Source organism: Haemorhous mexicanus, chromosome 16, assembly GCF_027477595.1.
Source record: "Haemorhous mexicanus isolate bHaeMex1 chromosome 16, bHaeMex1.pri, whole genome shotgun sequence".
Lineage (NCBI taxonomy): Eukaryota > Metazoa > Chordata > Aves > Passeriformes > Fringillidae > Haemorhous > Haemorhous mexicanus.
In genome coordinates this window covers 5152932-5167638 of record NC_082356.1, presented here as the reverse complement: position 1 = coordinate 5167638, position 14707 = coordinate 5152932, and the positions used below count along the sequence as shown (strand labels likewise).

Genomic DNA, 14707 nt, shown 5'->3' with positions numbered 1-14707 from the left:
CCCAGAGCTGCTGCTGCCCCAGTTAGCACAGCTCCACCAGCACCATCTGCTCATTCACCTTTCCCCACACCATGAAAACAATACATTGGGAATGAGGCATCAGCATCAAAATGTACAGATAGCACCATCTTTTGGTAAGAAAACTCAGGGTGTCTTTCTCTTCCCCAGCCAAGCTTTTGAAAATGTCTGGCATGATGCAGTGCCTCACTTTCTACCCCTTCAGTTGATCTCTCATGGGTTTTTTTGGCAAGCTTGATACTATTGTGTGAGAGGCAAATAGGTAGAAAAATGCTTTGCTTTATTCCCAGGAACACTTTTCTCTTTCTAGAGCCAGAGATGCACCAAGGCTGAAGTGTGCTGAGGGACTGGTCAGCAAGGGAGAGAACTCCCAAGGCTTTCCTGTGCCTTGCAGCAATCAGCAGGAGACACTTGCCTGGAAGCTGTTGCAGTGGGCTGAAGCTCAAAGGCAGCCAGTTTGTGTCAGCTGCTTCTGCAGAGCCCAGGCCAAAGGAACCTTGTGTCTGCACTGCCACAAAAGCCTCTGAACATGCAGCTTTTGGAGCCAGTGCTGGGTTCATGGGCCAAGGGGTTGTGGTGCAGGAAGCCTCCCAGCTGATCCCTAAGGAAGGCTGCCCAAAAGCAGGGACTGGGGCTTCAGGAACAACAGACACACCTTCCTGACCCCCCCCAGATTTGAGCAGGACATCAAATATTCCCTGCTCACAAGTGCCCAGGGTGGCAGGAATTCCACAGCTCCAGCATGCTTGCTGCTGCCTCAGGAGCCATCAGGATCCATCCCAAGTCCTGCTGCTCACCTCATAGACGTGGGGGGTGTTGACAAAAACGTTCCCAAGGTCCAGAGTCTGAGAGCTGAGTTCAACCAAGGGTCCTTGGCCTTCCCCTCGGAGCTGCAGGGGCAGCCTGCTCTCACGGCCTGGGGAGAGATGTCCATTGCAGTGCAATCATTCCCTCTGTTACACTGCATTTTCCAGGCTGCCTCAGTGCTAGTGCCTGAATGAGCTGGATGCAACCAGCTCCTGATGCTGCAGGAGAAGATCTGGACCCTTCGCTCCCCTCAGGAGATGTCCCTTGGGGCTGACTTCTAATTTCTAACCCATTCCTCAGGCTGCTTTCCAATTTGAGCCACCACTTTGCTGAGTTTAAAACATCTCTGGTGTCCTGGAGTGGCAGGCCAAGGAGTAATGGGTAGAAATTGAAAGAAAGGAAATTGAGGTTAGATATCAGGGAAGGAATTTTTTACTGTGAGTGATTGGAGCAGGTTCCCCAGGGAAGCTGTGGAGGTTCCAGCCCTGCAAGTGCTCCAAGCTAGGCTGGATGGGGCTTGGAGCTTCCTGGTCTAGGGGGAGGTGTCCCTGCTGACCAGGGACACTTCCCAGCAGTTCCATGGGAGCCCAGTGGGCTCAGGCTTGCACCATGGCTTCACTGAGGGGCAGAGAAGCAGGGCAAAGGAGCTGCACCTGAGATGCTGCAGTAAGCCACACTTCCATACTCCAGTGCTTCCAGGGGTTTGAAGGTCACCTTGATTTCGGCCGAACAATTCGGCCCGATTTCTCCCTCCTACAACAGAGAGAGACAGCAAAACATTGCTCTGCACACTTCACACTGCTTGTTTGCAACCACACTCCTGTAAGCCTTTGTTTAGAGCATCAGTGATGAGTGAACCACCCAAGGAGCCAAGGAAACCCTCCAAACCCAGCTCAACCCAGCGCTGGAAGCTCTCAATGCTCAGCTGATCAGCTCCCACTCTCCACAAGATTCCTGCTGCTCTGACACAAGCTCTTGCTCACATCATGCTGCTGGCAGCCACAGTGGGATGCAACTGCCCCTGTGCACTGGTGGCTCTTGGCCTTAGATGGGCCATAGGAGTGATCAAGAAGAGAACATGATGCCCTTCCTTGAAATGCAAATATTAGTTAAGCTGTTTTGAAAGAAAGCAGAGGTTGGGATTATTCTGGGCTTTACTCCAAGATGAGAAGGGATTTTGCACTGTGCACACACCAGGTACTCATCATCTCTCACAATGCCAGCACTCAGAATCAGGGCTCTGCTTGATGGGAGCACGTGGCAGTTTGCTTGCATCACCAGAAAAGGAAAAGGTTTTGTGTCCCTGTGTGCAGGAGAGCTCCAAAGGCCCATTTCAGCCTTGCACCCTGGTGTCCAGGCTCACAGATGACACTGGAAGGCAGACTCAGAAATAGTGCAAGGCATGCTTACAGGAGGGGATTGGCATTTCTGGCATTACCCTTGGGCTGAATTTGACCTCCTTTTGCCAGGGAACCGTGGCAAGCTTCAGGTCAGTGTGTGAGCTGGCAGTGCTCCAACAGCCTCTGCTGAACCCCACGTGTTGGGGGAGCCCCTGCCTGCAATAACTGCTCCCTGTGACACTGCAGGGACACACACACAGTGCCTTGAGCAGCTCGAGCCTGACAGCAGAGCTCGGCTTTGTCAGGCTCCCAGCCCTGCCTTGAGCCTGCAGGGCACAAATGCTTTGAGCAGGGAGCTCTGCAGCCACTCCAGAAACTCCATGTCCTCCCTCCCACCACATGGGGCCAGCTGAGGATCTGCCCAGTGACTGCAGCCGGGGGAAGGGGGACGGGGGCAGGGTGCTTGGGAGGAGCAAGTGGAAGAGGAGGAGGAGGAGGAAAATGAGGTTCTCAGCTATCACTTACCATTGGCTCGATGGAAAAAATGTCATGGGAGAACAGCATGGGGTCTTCTGGCACCTTTGCCATCTTCTCCTGGACCATGCTTTTGAAGGAACTAAGGGAAAGAAGAGGGTGTATCACCTTTGGAAAGAGGGGCTGGCAATTCAGGAAATGTTTAGGGATGTTGCCAGGTCATGTAGGAAGAAGATTAGAGAGACAAGAGCCCAATGAGAACCTGAGGAAATCCAGTCATCACAATCGACCTTTCCTTCCCAAAATGCCATCCCTGGCTGGAGTATCAATGGAACTGGAATACTGAGTGCTGAGCTCCTGAAGGCCAGGGACACACACCCCAGTGCCAGGGATGGTTTGCTTGGCCTAAACTCTTCAAAAGCACCAACACCCCCCTGAGGCCAAACATTAGCTTCAGTCTTGGGCCATGGATCTCACTGAAATGCATCTTTCAAACCAACCTCCTCTTCTCTTCATTCTCTTCTTCCTCACTAGGAAAAGCCTTCCACTGGAAGTGGGCTGTGATGTTACTCCTGTTCTCAATGAACACAGTTCTGTGGCTTGACATGGTGATGAAAGTCTTGTCAAGCTCCACGGAACTTGTGCTCAGCCCAACGTTGACATCCACAGCTTCTCCGTGGAGCTTTGTGTGGATAATTTCTTCCCCTGGAACAAAGCAAAGGGGAGTCTTTGCTCAGCTCACTGCCTGATGGAAGCACAAGGAACGGAGCAAACCACAGGGCACAGAAGAAAGTGTCACAGTTTTGAGCTGAATGAGAAGTTCTGTGGATCAGTCCATTTATCCCATCCTGACAGCTCTGTGTGTAGAATGTGGGGATGTCCTGAGCAGCTCCTTAAACACCTTATTTCTGAGGGTGTTTGTGGAGATTTGGCCCCAAGGTGACAGTATGGACAGGGAGATTGGTCCATGTGCTCCGGTGACCACTCAGATCACCAGGATTTCTGCATCCAAGTCCTTCAGGTGACAGGGCTGAGGAGCCCTGCTCAGTCCTGCCTTGCCCAGACTCTGCCTGGGCATTCCACCAGACTCTGTCTCTCCTGATCCCTTGGATCCCTTGTTGCTGACCAGCAAATATGCCTGGGGGCAGGTGGGCAGCAAAAGGAGGCCCAGAGGAACAAGTGAAGTGACAGCCCCCAGCAGGAGGGGACACAGGGGAGGAAACACAACCAGCCTGGCTCTGCAATGTGACAAACCACTGCAAAATGAACACCATGAAAATCATCATCATCATCATCATCATCATCATCTCCCTGGCCAAAGCCAAAGCCTCATCAGTCTTGAAATATTTGATATTGTTCTGATCTGAAAAACCAAGCTGGAGCATTGCAAATGAAATAAAAAAGGGACAAAGGAAAGATGAGTAAGTACAGAGCAGCTTCTCCATTAAGACTGAATGGGATTCCTCAGTCTAGAAATCAAATGGGAGACAGATGTGAGAGGTTTGCAACAGCAGGAACAGCCTGGGAAATGGGGACAGGGAAAAATTTGTTTGGGTTTGTCACAAAAAAAAGAACTAGAGCACCTGAAAATGTTGTTAGACAGAAACTACATCTATGTGTAAGGGCCACAGAGAAAAAGGGTCTGTGGCAAGCCAGGGGAGAAGACACACATGGGACAGAGGTGTGCAAGAAATCCACTGCATTGGAGAGAGTCTGATGGAGACCTCACCTACAGCACTGCCCAGGAATCAAATAAAACTTCAGCCAGGCATAACCACATGGGAGTGGAGAATCAGGGATCCTCTTTCCTCCACTCAGCAACTCCCAGCACAACAGGAGTCCAAAATCTCTGCCTGTTAGAGGAGATTCACTTTCTCAAGCCCCTAAAGACCAAGGAGTTCTCAGTTTGCTTTGGGGTGAAGCTGAGCAGGGGAGGTACCTCTGGAGGGAATGCAGGGGATGGGACAGCAGGGAGCCATGGTGCAGAACTGTCCTGTGCCCGTGCAGGGCCCAGCACTCACCTGTGCTGCAGCTCACTGCCAGGGAGCCCCAATGGTCACCGCTGGCCCGCGGGTGAAATCCCACTGTCACCTGCACGGTGTCACCAGCGCCCAGAGCTCCTGTGGCCGGCACCACGGAGAAAGGACTGCAACACAGAAAGAGGGAGCAGGGCTGGGGGGACACCTGGCCAGAAGATTCCTTCTGCACTGCAGCTCACTGCAGCTCCCTGGGGCAAGCAGGGAGCAAACCAAGCACAGGCAGCAGAAGACAGCCAGAACAGACAGCATCAGAAACAGCCACTGAGCCACTGCTGAGGAGATCCAGCCCTCACCAGATCCTGGGGCTAAAATGACCTCAGCTCCCCCATACTCTGCATCCAGCTCTCTGCAATGAGGCTCAAGGGTCCCACTGCCACCAATCCCATCAGAGAATGGTTTCTGAAGAGCACAGAGAGGGTTCAGAGCTATCTGCATGACAACTTGACACTGACTGCCTCAGGAATTTCTCTTTTCCTGCTGCCTATGAACCTCATCTCAGGAGATGCAAACGTTAGGGCACTCCCTGTCCTGGCAGATTACAGCCTAGCAATCAGACAGGGAGAAGGAACTATTCCCTGAAGACCAAGGAATAGTTACTGTTGCAGTGTGGTTCTTTGGTTTCTTTTCCATTGAAAACATCCTGATTTAGCCAAAAAGACACATTTTATCAGCATTTCAATGAGAGCTTCCTTTTCTAAGAAAAGGAGCAATCAAAACTCTGAAAGAGTGCAACTGCAGATTAGAGCAATACAGTGACCTGGAAACAAGACCCAAAAGGAGGATGCCATTTACAGTCCGAAGGGTCCAATCCCAGCTCAATGAAGCACCATCAGCAGGAGCACATCAAGGAAACAGAACAGGAGGTTTCTGTGTATTTACCAGCAATGCAGTCTGGGACTCTGGGTTGTCATGCAGGCTGGTAACTGCTTGCTTGGCCCACCAGACAAACTCTGTGCAATGTGTTGGAAATAATTATGCAACTGTGTTGGTGCACTTTGGATTTACCAGGAGCAATCAGCATTGATCACCAGGTAAAGAGCTCTTGCCTGACAAACACAAGACTCTGTGCTTTGATGCTCAGGGACAGCCCAGGGGAAAAGTGCTTCTGCCCAGCAGCTGCTGGGCTTTGTGCTCTTCTACAGCCCCACTGAGCAAACAAAAGTTCCTGGCCTTGGTGCTTTGCTGCTGGTCAATCTGTCACTTCAAAGTGTCTTCTGGGGACTTTGGTGATGAATGCATCACACACAAAAACAAAGGGAACATCTGGCAAGCTGAGCTTTGCTCATGTCAGCAGTGACAGCTGATGAACTTGCTTCAGGTTCTGCTCATGAAGGACCTCTTGCTGCAATGATGGGCTGAGCTGTTCCCATTGCCACTGGGGAGAACATCACTGCTGGCTGGTGGAGAAGCCTTGGGCCACCAATGTTTATGGGCTGGACGTGAGACTTTGGAGGGAGGGGAGGAAAGACAAGGCCCCAGCAGCCCCAGAGCCAGATCAGTGCACGTGCTCCTGCATCTGCCCCGGGGCTGATGCCAGCCCTGCTGCAGCTCTCTGCTGGGGCTCGGGGGATCAGTGCCTGCTGGGGGCAAGGCACAGGATTCTTCCCTTAGTCTTTTGCCAGAAATTTCATCAGAACAGAGAAGTTGCCAGTTAGGGGAATCCCTGGCCAGGCTTCAGCACTCCCTTCCATTCCATTCCCTTCCCACTCCTGCCCCCTGTTACATGCTCCTGCCCTCAGATGGCAGGATGGGAAGAACATTCCTGGAGGTGACTTCAGGGCTTGCCTGAGAAAGAAGGTGTCTTCTTTTTTTCAAATTATCAGGAGAAGAGGATCCAGCCAAGTCCAGGACTCAGTTTCAGGCCGAAAAAACTGAGTGCAATTCAGCCCCTTCACCTGCTACATCCCACCCTGGGCTGGACCCACCAGACTCTTCTGTTCCTGCTGTAGCAGTCATCTCTCAACTCCTCTGAATTTCAGCCAACAGCACTAAGCTGTTCCCTGAGCCCACAGATAGAAGAGCTGTGCAGGAGACATCCCTGACACTGTAATAACCAAATGAAAACCACTGCCAAGAGATGGGGCTGGCAAGCTCAGTTTTGGCCTTTTCTCTGTTCATTGTGAGCTGCTCCTTAAGACACTTCTCACCCTTTTAGATCCATCCTCTCAATGAATCACTACTGCAACTGACAGGCAGAAAAGATAAGGGACGGAGGGGGTTTTCTTGAAAAACACGTTGTTTTCTTCTGCTTTTTAGCTAGGTCCATTGATATGTTTGTTCCCTTCTATGGCATCTAAAGCCAGGTCCAGATCTCCCAATGGCACCTTGCAGTCCCCAGACTCTGCTCTTGCTTTGAGCAGTGTGTTTGCTCAGATGATTGCCAGAGGTCCCCTCCAGGACCACTGGAAAGCCACGTGCCTGTGGCCTCTCAGGGAATGGGTCTATTTGGCTGACAGTGCTGAGGAAGCATTTCAGAAGCTGCTTGTGCTCAGGAGGGTGCAAGCCAGCTACCAACATGTTCCAGCAGCCTCCAGCAAATCTGGGACAGAGAAAGCTCCAAGGCCACAGAAAGCAAGAGCAGATGCCATCCATCCTGCTCCCTTCCAGCCAGGCTGCAGGGCAGCAGCTGCAATGCTCTGGTTCCTTTTGCTGCTCTTTCCCAGCTCTGCTGTCCCCCAAAGGTGTTTTGCACAAGGACAGATGAGCTGCCTCACCTCTGGGTGCTCAGCTGGTAACGAGCTGCCTGGGTACCGACATTGCGCACCAGCAGAGTCTTCTGGGTGCTGCCCTGGACTGCACACTTGGAGAAATCCAGCTGGGCAGGGAAGTCCAGGACAGCTCGGGCACCAATGGCCCGAATTGGCACAACGATCCTTTCCCTTGATGTCATGCAGACCAGCTGGTGGCAATAATCCTGTAGGAAAAGAAACTGCCTCAGCACAGGGCATTTAGTGCCATCCCCATGGCAGAAGAAAAACTTATTGTTCATTTTAGGGTGCAATAGGTAAATTGATGCTCCAAGGGCATCGATTTACCTATTGCACCCTAAAATGAGCACTAAGTTCTACTAATATGTCACATTTTAAAGGCACCGGGGCACTTTTGCAAAACCTATCTCTGTGGCATTCAGCTCTTGTATCACTAGGTCATACCCATACCCTAGGCCACCACAATTTTACTCTAAATTTTAATGATTGTTAAACAATTCCTAAGTTCATTCTAAAGAACATGGTGCTTGGGAACACAGGACATTCCTCTAGGTTTCTATATTCCAACTGTCTGAGAATAGGACAAAGTCTTCAACTGGCTCTAAGCAGCAAAAGGAAGATGAGAAAACAGCTGCACCCAAAGAGATCCTGCACCTCTGGCCTGCTGTAGAAACATCAGTTGGCTCAGAACTCCTCTCTAACTTTGCCTCTCCAACCAAGCCAGGAGAAGAACAGTGCCAAGAGGTAGCAGGATGCTGTTGGAAAGGGCCTCTCTTTGTTTCCCTGCAAGGTTTCCTCCCTTCCATGCCATGTCCTAAACCCTTCCCTATGAACAAGCCTCCAGATCAGAACATGAACCCTCCAGATCCCAGCACTGAGATCAGACTTGCCAGGGCCTCAGCACTGCTGTTCAAACCTCCCCACAAAAGCACCTTTGGCACGGGATGGGTGCCAGCTGACAGAGCAAGCACAGGGACAGGCATGAAGACAGAGCCCCAGTAGTGTCACTGCCACAAGCCCTGGGCTCACAGCTCTGCCTGCAGCTTGTACCTGCCCTGCACGAGCTCCTTCAGGCAGGTGTCCCAGTCCCCTGCAGCTCAGCAACCTCCTGCTGACCAAGGGCACCCAGAGCCCAGTGTGCCTGTGCCAGGCCGGGCTCACGGGCACAGCACATCCTCTGCCCTGGCCCTGCAGCTGTACCATGCTCACTTGTGCTCTGGGACAGCACAGCTGCAAGGCTGGAGAGCAGAGGGGGTGAAAAAGCACCGTCTTTGCTCCAGCCCAGGGGCAGGCAGGGAAGCTGGTGCCAGTCAGCAAGGAGGAAAGCTCTCTGACCTCTTGGTTCCTCTGGTGTTTTCCATCATCATGAAACCCCTTCCCCTAGACCTAGAGATGGCCCAACATCTATCAACAGCCCTCTGTCATTTCCATCCTGTTCCCTCTGCATCTTCCCCTGGGAATGCTCAGGGATGTGCAGGGAGGGGAAGCAGAGCCTGTCAGGCCTGGCTGCAGTGCCTGCCAGCAGGGGCCAAGGTGTGACTGGCTGCAGGCTGCCTGCCCACGGCCTGGAGCCAAGCTCACAGCATGCAATGGGCTGGAGCCAGAGTGCAGGGAAAACAATGGCTGTGCAGATCATTCTGTGCTTTGGCTCCTCCACTCTCACCTTGTTCTCGGCGGGGCTGAAGCGGATGCGCACAGGGGCAGAGGAGCCTGCTGGCACCACATGGTACACATCCCTGGGGCACACCAGCTGGAAATAAGGGCAGCTCTCCATGGATACCTTCACCAGCCAAGGAATCTGCAGCAAAGACACCAAATGATCATTGTGCCACTTGTGCCAACAGGACCAGAGGAGACCTGTCCGTGCCCTGCTGACATCCCTCCTTGGCCCCTTCCCAAAGCACTTTCAGCTCTGCAGGCACAGGCACATCCTTCACAAGGGTGAACTGGAATCCCTTCTGTCTGCCTCCAGCATTTTGGCCAGGGCCAGTAGGGCAGTGCCTGCTGGCAAGGAAGGGCTGAGCAGGTCAGCACCAGCAGGATGGAGACAGAGCACCTGAACCAAGTCATCTGCCTATTCAACAAGGCCAAAAAACCTGCTGGCTTCTGCCTGCACACAGCCATGCAGTTGTCATGTTCCAGAGGGGAATGTGCTCCCTGAAAGCAAACCAGCACATTGTCCTGGGGGAAGGAAGAAATTCCCTTCTAGCAAATCTAGCTTTGGGTAAGGATGTTGTGGGGATACAGTCAGGCAGGCAGAGCAGCAAGAGAGGAGACCAAGCCCTGTGGCCTTACTGGGAAGAAAAGCAAACCTGAAAAGCAAAAGAAGGAAGGAACACAGCAAGACAACCCCTAAAACAAGGAGATGGCAAAGAGAATTGCAATTAGCAGTAAAGCAGCAAGGAAGAATCATAAAACCATGAGAGCAATTAGCTTGCCAAAAGTGACAGCAACACAGACAGGCTTTGCCTGTTGACTATGGGCTTCAAAGGCCTTTTCTGCCTGGAGAAACATGACCAGCACTGACTGACAGTGTGGTTCCAGGATGAAAAGCCAGTCTTGGCTCTCCAGGCCTTCTTGCTGCCTGTGCAGGCAGGCTGGGCTGCTGGGCATTCCTGCCTGCAGCCAGCAGGCCAGGTTCTGCCCTCTGGCATTCACAGACACAGCAAACATGCATTTTCTGGCACACTGAGAGCATCAACCCCTGAGCACCAAAATGCTCTCCAAAAGTCTAAACCAGATGATTTGGATTCCCTCCTGTCTCCTCCCACCAGCCCACACTTGGCACAAGCCCCCCTTGAGAAAATAATTCCCTGACTGAAATTCCAATGGTCTCAAGTTTTCCTCTTTACGCTGGAACACAACTGCTGACATTTTTCAACTTTTCCCCCCTCTCAGCTCTCTTGGCAAAATGCAAAACAATCCCAATTTCTTCAAGTGAAGCTGGAAACCTCCAGGAGCACATGGCTTTGGATCTGCTGTGGTTCTCCAAAGGGAGAGCAGAGCACTCTGTTCCTTTTGGAAAAGCTGAGCAGAACTGGATGAAGCTGAGCAGGAGCCTGAAGTGGCACCTAAAGGCCTCTCACTGCTTCTGCTCCATCAGCCTGATTGCAGGGCTCTTTCAGAACACGTTTCCTGCAGTGCCAATGCCATTGATGAGAAGTGATTCCAGCACAAAGTGCAGAAGACTCAGCCCCTGAGCTTTGACTGTCAGCTGCACAAAGGGAGCCAAACTGTCTGAGAGAGGCAGAGACTCCTACCAGGAGCCAAGATTAACCAAGGAGACACAGGGTGTGGGATAGACTCAAGGCACAGCATGAGAGCAGGAAAGAACTGTACAGCCCTCAACATTCCTCTCAATCCAGAGCTTGCAAGAGAAGGAAACTCCTTTGGGATAGACACCATCAATGCAGGGCCAAAATCAGGGGACAATTCCCAGCACAGGAAGATTTCCAGCATCTTGCAGAACAAGGTGCTGAGACATTTTCTTCTGCATGTGCTGCAGCAGACAACTTGCTTTGCTGTACACTCAGGGAATGACAGCACTCTCCTCTTCCAGCACAGTGTTAAAGCTCCAGGTGCCAGCACTTACCTTGTCCTTATTAATGAGAGACAGCTCCATCTCAGAGACCTCCGGAGCGACGAAGTTCTGAAATACCAACTCTGGTGGGGAAACCCCAAACCAGCTCTGCTTCGGGGCAGCTGACGGCAGCTGGAGAGGCGAGAGAGAGCAGGGAGGGCTTCAGCTGCTGGGAGGAAGGTTCATGAAGGAGAATCTTCCACTGATCCCCAGGGAAGTACAGACTCTGGGCGAGCACATCTGCCCAGCCCACACTGGGCAAACAGTGGCTCACCCACCTCTGCTCTGAGTGATCCAGAGCTGCTGGGCCACACAGAGCAGGCTCAGGCCAAGCTGCTCTTTTGGCATCTATTTCTCCAGGTTTCTTTCTCCACAATGCCAGGCAGCACTTCCCTTAAGCAATGCCCTGTGCCCATGTGGTCACAGAGCTCTGGGGCACTGACTGAGCATTCATGGAGTAAGTAACACCCATGGATTTACAGGAGACTCCATGGGAAAAAATTCTGGGATGTCCTTTATTCTGAGACAGGGAAACCCAGGCCCACACAACTGCAAATATCTTTTTTGCTCTAGAACTTAAACATCAGAAGAAGAGCACAGGACCAGAGGAGGTCAAAAGCAGGTCTCCTATGGGACTTCACAGCAGACACACTCTGCTGAAGGGAATGGCTGCAGCACACTGGCCCTTAGTTGTGCCCTTCCCTGAGGTGTTCCCAATGCCCCTCTCCAGGACAATCCTTAACCACTTTGTTCCATGTCTCCTGCTGCCAATTTCCTGCTCAACAGCCCACCTCGGTCACCTGCCCCTTTGGACTGTGCTTTCTACTGAGCCCATCCTGCCAGAAAAGCAGCTTTAAACACACCTCTAAGTAGGCACTGATCCTGATAAAGCACATCCATTGCTCTCTGCCCAGGGCCAGTCCCCTGCACAGCTGGCAGCCTGCAAAATCTAACACCCCGTCAGGGTCCAACACATTCTTCCAGCCCAAAGCAGGAATGCAATTTGTTTTGCTAAATCTGAAGTAATTCCTGCACATCCTTGGCCTTCAAAGGCCAACACTGCCACTCTGGAGGGAATCCTGTGATCCCAAGCATTTGATAGTGACCACACCAAAGCTAGAGGAGGCTCTCTCAGCAGGAGAATGGCAAATGGCAATGTTGTGCCTTTGTGCCCCCAGCCTTCCCCCATTAGCAATGGCAGCTACACTCCAGCACAGCCCAGCAGCTCCAGCAGAGGTTATTTGTGTTGCTTAGTGCACACCAGGACTCCCAGTCCACCCCTCCCAGCAGTTTGCAATGACAACAGCACCTGGAAACTGAGCTGTTTTGCTGGAGGCAAGCCTGTCACAAGCACACACCCCCTTCAAACTTCATGTTCAACAGAAAGGAAAAGAGCAGGAAAAGGCTACCTTTGGACCAGTCTCACTCCTGTCTGGAAATGGGCCAATTCTGGGCAGAATACTCCCCCCAGTGCTGGCCTCCTTCTTCCTGCTGGGAGTCTTCTCCCTCTGGAACTTAGAGGGAAGCAGCTGAAAGGCAAAAATACACCAGCTAGAGCCTCAGAGATGGCTTGTTCAGAAAGGCTTTTCTGGAACAAGTGGCACTGGTGAATAACTTGTGATCACAGCCACTAGGACAGTCCTGGGAGCCCTGGAAGTTTCCTGCTGAAATCCTTAGCATCAGTAAATTAATAATACAGAGTGCAATACACACACTCCAGCCACATGGCTCTGTCCTATTGGCTTCTCTGGGATTGGATGGGACATGGTTGGGGATTTCTGCTCTTTGGGCATTTGTTTCCTCTCACATTTCCTTGGACTGAGGCAGCGACCTTTCCAGAGAATGGAAAGGAGCTCTCAGAACTGCCTGAACTCCATCCCTGCACAACACTCAGAACTCACAGCAAGGAGATATTGCTGCTGGCTGAGTCCAACAGATGCAAGAAAACAAAGCTGTACCAAGAGGGAGGTGCACAGGAATGTGTCCAGGTTTTGGTTCTCCCTGTTAAATTGCTTTCTCTGTCTGGGCTGACAGAGCCCTCCACAGAAGAAAACAGAGGGATCTCCTTGACAGAGCCTCAGCACTGGGGCATCTTCAGCCAAGGGAGCTCCAGACAGAAAGGGACCTTTGTGGCCCTGGCTCCAGTGCTGCCTGCAGGGCTGGATCTGTGCCCACACAGCAGCTGGGAGAGAACAGCTGCTTTGGAAGCTCTTCCAGCTGGGACCAGCCATGGCTCCCAAGGCTTTGGGCAGAGTTTGAGGTTTCCTCCCCCACATGCCCGGGTGGCCAAGGGCAGGATGGTCAGAGCAGCACAGGTGAGTGCCCAGTCTGACAGAAGGAATTCCTGTGGCAAAGGGAAAGGGACAGGGCTTCAGCTGTACATTGGTTTCACTTGGCTCCACTGGCACAGCCAGGCAAGACACAACTGAAGCATCCCACAGAGTTTCCCACTGCACCAGGACAGCCCCCAGCAACAGGAGCACAGCACAGAGGGCTGGGGAGGGGCTCTGCAGCTTCACAGCGCTGCTGGACAACAGGGCCAGGGAGAGCAGGGACACCAGGGCAGGTGCCAGCCTTAACACAGCCCCAGTGGCCACTCACAGTGTTTGGCTTCAGCCTTTCCCTGAGCAAAAGACGAGGTGGTGGTGTCTTCTTGGGCAATCCAGACGCCATCTCCAAGGGATGATGTCACAGAGGGCGACAGTGCCTCAACAAAACTGGAAGGAGACACAATGGAACTCTGAAAATCCACAACCCAGTTCAAGGCAGTTTCAAGGCATATACTGGTGCTAAACAATTTGATATGATTTGAAAGTAGCTGAGTGCTTGTTTGGCATAAGTAGCTAGTATTGTTAGGCCTCTAGTTGGACTTTATTTGATCTATATGGCTTCCCTGTGAAATTCAAAGATGGATTGTACTGAAACCTGGAGCTCAAAAGCTGGACATTAATAATAGTTGGAACAGACAAAGCTATAGCTTAAATATTACTTAAAAATAGCCAGAGTGGGCCTCCTCTTCTTCAGGCTAAAGCACCCCTGCTCCCTCAGCTGCTCTTCACAAGACTTGGGAGAGACTGGAATGTTATGGCTAATGGCTTAAATCTTGTTAGGAAGGACTTTTTGCCCATTCTGACAAAACTGAATAAAGAAGCTGCCACCACTGAAGCCCACCCCTCCCTGAAAATGCCTCCTTATTCGAACTTGGGACTGTGAGTTAAGCAACTTAAGGGAATTTGAGACAAGATCAAGGAGACACTATTGTCCTCCTAGCTCAGGTCTGGGGAGAACTAAACAAGGCTAATTGAGAAAAATGTATTCACAACCAGGCCAAACCCAGCAGCTGTCCTGAAAATCAGCTCTCTCTGCCTTCAGGCTGGGGAAGTCATAGCTACAGACTCATCTGCTGAGGCCAGCTTTGCACACAAACCTCCCATCAACATAGGGGGAAAGAGGAAATTTTGGGCTTGTGGCACAACCTCTGGTAAGGGGCAGTGGACACCCATCCTCCCTCAGACAAACTGGCTCAGCTCTAAAACCCCCCAGCCCCAGAAGGCCACATCCAGGGGACATTCCCATCAGGGGCAGCTGACGGGGTGTCAGAACCCATCAAAGACCTCCAGAGTGCCCCCAGACCCATTCCTGAGGCCTTGCACCAGGTGACTGCAGGGCATGCAAAGGAACACAACAGATCTGAAAATCCACAACCCAATTCACAGCAGGCTCAAAAGGATATACTGGTGC

The 14707-nt window shown here is 51.9% G+C and overlaps 1 protein-coding gene across 1 annotated transcript in view; it reads right to left on the bottom strand.

The window, feature by feature from the left end:
- LOC132334603 (hydrocephalus-inducing protein homolog) overlaps window positions 1-14707 on the bottom strand; it is a 40725-nt gene that overhangs the window by 24899 nt on the left and 1119 nt on the right. Inside the window, exons 2-7 of the mRNA XM_059860709.1 lie at window positions 9682-9698; window positions 9050-9184; window positions 7393-7592; window positions 4677-4785; window positions 1479-1578; window positions 816-934 (exon numbers count right to left, since the gene is read on the bottom strand). Of these exons, the coding sequence (XP_059716692.1) occupies window positions 816-934; window positions 1479-1578; window positions 4677-4785; window positions 7393-7592; window positions 9050-9184; window positions 9682-9698 (680 nt within the window). The remainder of the gene's footprint in view (window positions 1-815; window positions 935-1478; window positions 1579-4676; window positions 4786-7392; window positions 7593-9049; window positions 9185-9681; window positions 9699-14707) is intronic.